Genomic DNA, 7,459 nt, shown 5'->3' with positions numbered 1-7,459 from the left:
CCCGCAAGGCATGATCGTGCAGATTGCGACCGGTCTGCTGGACCCGCACAAGAAGCGAATGCAGGCGGGCGTTCCTCATCCGGTGCCGCCCTCCCCGCCCCCCTCCCGGGCCCTCTCTGACCCCTCCCCCTCCCAGGTCGACCTCTGGTCCCTCGGCTGCATCCTGATGGAGCTCTACACGGGCAAGCTGCTCTTCGACAACCGCTCCGTCCAGGCGAGAGGCGAGAGGCGGCAGAGAGGCGGCAGAGAGGCGGCAGAGAGGCGGCAGAGAGGCGGCAGAGACGTGGCCGCGATGCGGCCGCGATGCGGCCGAGACGCGGCCGAGATGCGGCCGAGATGCGGCCGAGGTCTGAAGCTGCTTCGCTCCCCTCTCCGTCCAGGCGCTCCTCGCCTCGCACATCGCCGTGCTTGGCCCGCTGCCGCGCTCGTTGCTCCGGGAGGGCGCGCTCACCGACCACTACTTCGCCGACCAGTCCGACGCCGCGCAGCTGCGCAACGGGCTCGTCGGCAAGCAGGAGGGGCGGCTCTGCCGCATGCGGCCGCGCAAGACCTCCATCGCGATGATCCTCGCCGCAAACGGGCGCGAGATATGGGGAGATATGGGGAGAGATGGGGAGATAGAGGAAGGTCGCCGCGAACGGGCGCGCCGCCGCCGCAGCGACTCGCGCCGCCGCTGCCGCACGCCGCCGCCGCGGCCACTCGCACATGCCACGCCCGCGACGGCTTGCGACGCGCGCCGCCCGCGACGTGCCCGCGACGTGCCCGCGCCGCACGGCTGCAGGTGCGACGACCCTCAGCTCGTCTCTTTCATCACCGAGCTGGTGCAGCCCGACCCGAACCTGCGCCCGGACGCGAAGCGAGCGCTCAACCACCCCTTCCTGGAGGGGTGCGCTGAGGAGTGCCCGCCGTACCGGCTCACCGAGGCGGACTCGCAGGTCGAGGCGGGCCTGAGGCTGCTGCAAAAGTACACCTCGCTCAACGACTCGCACAGCGGCGACGGCCGCTCTCCACACGCGAGCGGAGGGACGACGCTGCTGGGCGAGGAGGCCGGGACGCACGGTCAGCCCCGCCGACCGCCCGTCGCGACCTTCCACAACCTTCCGCAGCCTTCTCGGAGCGCTGCCCGTAGGCCCCGCGACGCCGACCGCCTTCCGCGAGCAGTGCTACATGAACCGCGAGCGGCTCGAGAAGAAGCGGGCCCGCAAGTCGGGCTCGTCCAAGCTCGGCGGCGGCAGCGGCGAGATGCCAAACCTCGACCACATGGTCATCTCGAACCCCGGCTCATGAGGGTTGGCTCATGAGGTCTGCCTCCCGCCGGCCTCGGGCCTCCGCCGCGGCCGTGGCGGCGGGCGCTCCTTGGCGGGTCGCGGGCGGGACCGGCGGCGGGCGAGCCCGGTGATTCATTGCTTTTGTGTTGCTGCTGCGGGGCTTGGGCGCCCCACACACCCCTCTTATGGGTGGTGAGGCGTGGCGACGACGGAACTGGTGTGCGATGAGCACCCCTTGCCGTGTCAGCCCCACTCGGTCGCGCGTTGCGCGGCCGCGAGGGCGTGGTTTGCGCCGGGGGGGGGGCCTCCGGCGCAGCCGCAGTACGCTTGCACACTATCAGAGCTCTCTCTCTCCTCTCTCCCTCCCTCCCTCCCTCCCTCCCTCTTCGTTCTCTCTTCGTTCTCTCTTCAGTTTGATACCTTGGGACACTTGTGTTGTGTGTGTGTGCGGTCCGCATGTCGATGTCGTGACATGTCGTCGGACGGAGACGATGGATCGGGAGAGTCCAAGAGCAGTCCGTCTTACGCGCATTGTGGTGTGCGTGCGAGAGCGAGAGCGCGCAGGGTCTGTGTTGCGCCGATGCGACTGCCGTGGGCGCGCCGCCGCTCGCGGGACCAGCCCACCCTCCGTGTGGAGGGAGGGCTGATCTCAAAGTGTTTTTTTAGATTTACTCATGCGCGCTCACCAAAAACGGCCGGCCACACTGTCGCTTACGCCTCTACCATAAACCCACGATAAGACTGCGCGACGCTGCGGATCAGCCCCAGTGCCCCTCCCAACCGCACAAAGGCTGCGGTGATTGATAGTATAGTACACACAAGCAACCCAAACAGGTCGACGCTCGACACACCCACCATGGCTCGGATGTTGCTGGTGACGGAGCAGTGTCGTGACGGGGTGGTCACGGCAGGGGCCACCGCTCGCGCACACGTCGAAGGCGCGACCTGAGAGGAAGGGAACATTAAGTTCTTATGCCGTACCATCTGCCCTGGGTCGCTCGGCCACTCTCGTTGAAGCTTGGGCTCGACCCTTCCGCCGCTGCCGAGCCTACTCACACAGCGCGAGAACGACGCTGTTAGGTGGGTGGGTGCGTGATGCGCGTCGATCCGACGGCCGGTACGGGTGGCGAGGTGATGAGTGACGCCGGTACGATCATCGGGGTCCACTTTCCCGGTCGCAGGCTGCGATTGTTCACGTTTTGCGATGACCAGCGAAGCGAGTGCCTCGCTGGTCGTCGCAAAACGCCGGCCTGGGCGCGGTTCTTCGCTGCGCTCAGGTCCCGCTCGCATTCAGCAGTGTAAGACGGCTCTCTGCCTAGACGGAGGGCGCGTGTGGGATGCAGAGTGTCGCAGGTAAGGGCTCCACATCGGTTTTGTACGCCAAGAGCTCTAATCGTGGGTCTCTGGTACCCGGTAGCCCCGTACGACAGTGTGGCCCTGCTGCGCGACATGCACATGCCTCATGCGTGTCTTATATCAGTCTATGCATGTATATGCACGTGCCATGTGCCGCCAACGGCGATATCTCAGACGTCAGAGCTGTGAAGCGGGGAGTTGCTAATAGCCTGGCCGCGTGCCTACCAGCCGCTCCTCGTCTCGCTCTCCCTTCTCGCTGCCCGTGGTCACCTGCGACGCGAGCACATCCGCCACATCGCCGCCGACGCGCTGCCGCAACCGCAAGGCGAATGCGGCCGCCGCGGCGAGCGGAGCGGCGGCGAGCAGCGGCCGGGCGGCAGGCGGCAGCGACGCGCGCGTGAGCGCGCGGACGGCGGCGCCGAGCGCGACGGCGGCCAGGCGGCCGGCAGCGGTGGCGGCGGCGGCGAGGACAGCGAGCTGGATAGTGCGGTCGAGCCGCTTGCGCCAGCGCACGCGGGCAAAGGAGAGGTGGGGCTTCTGCAGCATCGCCAAAGTGTTTGGCGCGAAGAGGCTCGGCGCGACGCCGTGGAAGATGCCGTCGAGGATGAGCGGGCCGATGAAGAAGGCGAAGGAGCGCCAGCCGCCGAGGTCGAACGAGCGGGAGAGCTGGACGAGCACGCGCGCCTCGCCCGCCCGCTTGGCCGAGAAGGCGCGCAGCGCGTTTGGGAGGTCGGGGGAGTCGTCGAGCGCCTGCAAAGGTTCCGAGAAGGCTCATGGAAGGTTCACGGAAAGTTGGAGAGCGAGGGAGTCGTCGAGCGCCTGTCCGAGGGCCGCCACGTCCTCGAAGGCAGCGTTCACCCCGAGGCCGAAGTACGGCTTGACGGAGTGCACTGCGTCGCCGAGGAGCGCGGTGTTGCGGTGGTGCAGCCGCGGGCCGGCGTACCGGAACTGCGGCAGCCGCGACGTCGGCTTATCGATGACGGCCTGCGAGGGTGGAGGGGCGGGCTGGAGCTGCGGCAGCTGCTTGACGGTGGAGGGTGGAGGAGCGGGTGGGAGGGCGGGGTCGAGGAGGGAAGCTTGGGCAGCGCCCGCCTGCAGGCTCTCGTCGCTGATGTGTGGCGAGAACATCGGCAGCAGGTCGTCGAAGTAGCGACGCGCGGAGGGCACGTCTGGCAGGCCCTGTGTCAGCTCATCCTCGGGCTCGATGAGCAGCACGCCGCAGTAGTCTCCGCCGGGGGCGGGCAGCGCGTCGAAGTTGGCCTTGGCCGTGCGCGCAGAGTAGTTGATGTCGCCGCGCCAGTCCTCTGGCGGCCGAAACGGCACCGTCTTGTACACTCGCACGCTCGTGTCCTCGAAGCGCGTGACCTTGAAGCGGCGGCCCGGCAGCGCCCACCGCCTCTCTCGGTCTGCCGCCTCGACTGCAGCGGCGACCGTGCGGCGGACGCCATCGCTCGCGACCAGAAAGGGTGCGCGCAGCTCGTATTCTCCCCCGGACGCTGGCGGCGCTGCGGCAGCGGCCCGCCCTTCGACGGCCTCCTCGAGCTGGCAAGCCTCCTCGCCGCACGGGCGGCATGTCAGCACCGCCTCGCCGCCCTCCCACCGCACAGACGCCACGTCGACCTCGTGCCGGACCGTGATGCCGAGCGAGCGAGACTCGGCGAGGAGGCACGAGACGAGCCGGTCGCGCTGGATCACGTTTGAGGGCGGACGGTCGGCACGGACTGTCAGCACACCGCCGTCAACGCCGCTCCCAGGCGCCCAGTCCTTCCTCCCAGCGACAGGCTGCGTGAAGGGCTCAATCGCGTCCCAGGCGCCGATTTTGCGAAGCGCGTTCTGGCCGCGGCCGCCGATGCCGATGAGATAGAAGCGCGCGGTGTCGCTCCACGCCGTGTCGTCGACCGCAGGTGGCGGTGGGAGCCGGTCGAGCACCTCGACTTTCTTGTAGCCGCGCTTTGCGAGGGCAATCGCGGTCGCTAGCCCTGCCGGGCCACCGCCGACGATGAGCGTGCCGGCCGGCGGCGCAACGAGGCCGGCGGAGAAAGCGTGGATGAGGAGAGGCATCGACATTACGTGGCGGAGTCCCGAAGCGGCGAGCGTGATGGAAAATAAAAATCCTATTCACAACGAAGTCTAGCTCAAAAAATAAAAAGCGAGGCCGGACCGAGCACGTGAGCCCCGTGGCTCCAACCAGGCCGTTCCTTTTTTGAGCAGATGTGCCGCCGCGCGAGCGACGCTCCGAGATCGCCCGAGATAGCGCGGCGCGGCCCCGAGATCGCCCGAGATAGCGCGAGATCGCCCGAGATCGCGCGGCGCGGCCCGAGGCGAGGTGGATGGGTTGGGAGCGGGGGGGGGCACAAGTGCTCAGTGCGGTAGAGGGTCAGTCGAGGCGCGTGAGCCGGACTTGTGGGCCACCTCTCGCCGCTGCCCGAGGCCGCTCGAGGCCTCTATGATGTACATGTCGCCGCCACCGCCCGGAGGCAGTAACGTGTCGGCGCACGCCTCTCGCATCTGCGCCGTCATCCCCGGGAAGGCGACCCCCTTGACGGTGACGTTCGAGCGGTAGCGCGCGCAGCAGCAGGTCCTGCATGCAAAGAACGGGGCGCTCGCTCAGTCCCGATGTGGGTGTAGCTGCGTTTGGGCGTGACAGCAGGTCGACTAGTGGCGCGTTCTCGGATGCCGCTCCTGCAGCAGCTCTGGGTAGCTCGGCCCGTGCTGACGCCGCTTGTTGTTTGCCGAGATGGAGGTGCCGTAGACAACCAGCTTGAGGGGTGCCCCTTTCGACAGCTCGTGCGCCACACAACGTGTGGACGGGCTGCGCGCAACCGTACGCGCAGAGCTAGCGCGATGCCGCCCGAGACGTCGTTGTCCGTGAGACCGTGCGGCCAGCTTTGATAGACGGACTGCGTATCGGGCGTGCACTCCTTCAACCATCTGCCGCCATTGCCGGCGTCGTCGCTCACACTCCAGCACTCCTGCGTTCGAATTTCGGACAACCCTCAGGGCGGATTAGGAGACCACGCCCGCTCGCCGTTTCATACCTCGTTGGCGGCCCACGGTTGGACCGAAGCTGCGAGCGGGGTGTCATGCGCTGGCCCTTGCATTTGGGAGGAGACTGCGAATCCGGCATGTCGCGGCTTTGACGAGGGTGGGGACGGCGGCTTGGCCTTTGGATCATACGACTGGTCGAGGCCAGCGTCGCCCAGAGCAGCGGAGCCGCCACGGCTGGCGGGATCCGACGCGCTCCAGTTCCGACACCTTGCGCGCGTTCGAGCTCGCGCGCTGGCGGGGCGAGCTAAACGGCCACCATCGGTGTTTTTGGCTTCGCCACCGTCCAAGGCGTGCGCCATGCTCTCGCCGGCATCGAGCGAGCAACGTGATCGACCGAGCGGCTTGCTGTGCGGACGCCTTCTGTTTTGTGGCTCTCGTCGAGAGCGTTTTGCGTCCGGGCGAATGGGAGAATATGTGTCGTCTGATGCATATATGTGTCACTGTGTGCGTCACATCGATGTGGATAACAAGCACGGTCGATCCGTCAAAGCGATACACTCGTTCCTATCACGCTGGAAGGCTTGCACGGAGCTCTGTGCCGGCACACAAGAGCCGTCCACACAGCAAGCCGCTCGGTCGATCACGCTCGATGCCGGCGAGCGCATGGCGCACGCCTTGGACGGTGGCGAAGCCAAAAACACCGATGGTGGCCGTCCGCTGGCGTGAGCGGCGGCGGTCGAGACCTCACCCTTCGCGCCGACGACCCAACTTCACGCGGAACAGGACCCAACCCGACCCAACCCAAAAAGCACGATTCTGAAGTTGGGCCCTCAGGACGCTCTCTTGATGAAGGGGGGAACAGTCTGTAAACACACACACACACACACACACACACACACACACACACACACACACACACACACACACACACACACACACACACACACACACACACACACACACAGCTGCACGGAGTGTGTGCAATACTAGCTAGTACGCAATTCACAGTAGGGTGATAAGAAACAAGAAACAAACCCAGGGATTCACAAGCCTTGTTATTGAGAAGAAAATACCTCCTAAGCCGCCTGCGTTCGTAGGGCCCTGAGTTCGTAGGGCCGAGCTTTGCTACTGACAAGGCGATCCTCTGCTTTCCGGCCTCGCCCTCGCCCCTGCCCCTCCGCTGGCCGGCGAGAAGCGACCCCCGCTCCCATCCCGCTCACAGGTGCGTCGACGCTGCTTCGTGGGCGCCTGCGCCCCCTCCACTCGTAGACCCCACGCCTCTCCCACCGACGCACAAACGCAAGCAAGCCACACAGCCCCGCCACTGTTACACATCCCTGGCGCAAATTTGGGGGCGGCGTCATCGGCGGCGCGCGCACAACTTCGGCCTTCCCGGCAGCCGCGGCGCTCATCTTCCCACTACGAGAGCTTCGCTCTTCTGTCGATGACGCCTCTGCGCAGAGCGCGAGGGTCAAGCCGTCTTCACCTCCGCCGACTTGCCATGTTCACCATCGGCGCCCTCAATCGCCGCTAACATCACCATGGTCGTCTTCATCACCGCCGCCATCATCGCCGCCGCCTTGATCATCTCCGGCATCATCATGCCCGCCGCCGCCGCACCCACGAGGCAAACGTCTTGGAGGCGCCTGCGCTTTATGGTCTCGGCTGAACGGCGCGCGGCTCGATCCCGACCTTCACTCCCACCGCCCGCTCCCACTTACCGCACTCGCAAAGCCCTCGGGACGGGACGCGCCTACTCCCCCCCCCCCCCCCTTCTGACTTTGCCTGCAGGTCGCAGCTGCGCTGCGGCCCAGCCGCTCTCGGCAGCCCCGACTCCCTCCGTCCTG

At 66.8% G+C, this 7,459-nt stretch overlaps 2 protein-coding genes across 2 annotated transcripts in view; one reads left to right on the top strand and one right to left on the bottom strand.

The window, feature by feature from the left end:
• EMIHUDRAFT_454192 (hypothetical protein) overlaps positions 1-1,948 on the top strand; it is a gene marked incomplete at its 5' end in the record, with an annotated part of 4,336 nt that extends 2,388 nt beyond the window's left edge. The window contains 4 exons of the mRNA XM_005793126.1: positions 23-82; positions 381-503; positions 798-1,059; positions 1,130-1,948. Of these exons, the coding sequence (XP_005793183.1) occupies positions 23-82; positions 381-503; positions 798-1,059; positions 1,130-1,287 (603 nt within the window). The 3' untranslated portion in view covers positions 1,288-1,948. The remainder of the gene's footprint in view (positions 1-22; positions 83-380; positions 504-797; positions 1,060-1,129) is intronic.
• A 790-nt stretch (positions 1,949-2,738) lies between these two features.
• On the bottom strand, positions 2,739-7,215 carry EMIHUDRAFT_466479 (hypothetical protein; the record flags this gene model as incomplete). The annotated part of the gene is made up of 5 exons (XM_005793125.1): positions 2,739-3,374; positions 3,462-4,738; positions 5,093-5,205; positions 5,448-5,596; positions 7,099-7,215. 5 exons carry the CDS (start codon positions 7,213-7,215, stop codon positions 2,826-2,828), a joined length of 2,205 nt encoding a protein of 734 aa, XP_005793182.1. The 3' UTR covers positions 2,739-2,825.
• Between the last annotated feature and the right edge of the window lie 244 nt (positions 7,216-7,459).

The sequence above is a fragment of the Emiliania huxleyi genome, assembly GCF_000372725.1.
Source record: "Emiliania huxleyi CCMP1516 unplaced genomic scaffold EMIHUscaffold_103, whole genome shotgun sequence".
NCBI lineage: Eukaryota > Haptophyta > Isochrysidales > Noelaerhabdaceae > Emiliania > Emiliania huxleyi.
This window is presented reverse-complemented; position numbering and strand designations above follow the sequence as displayed.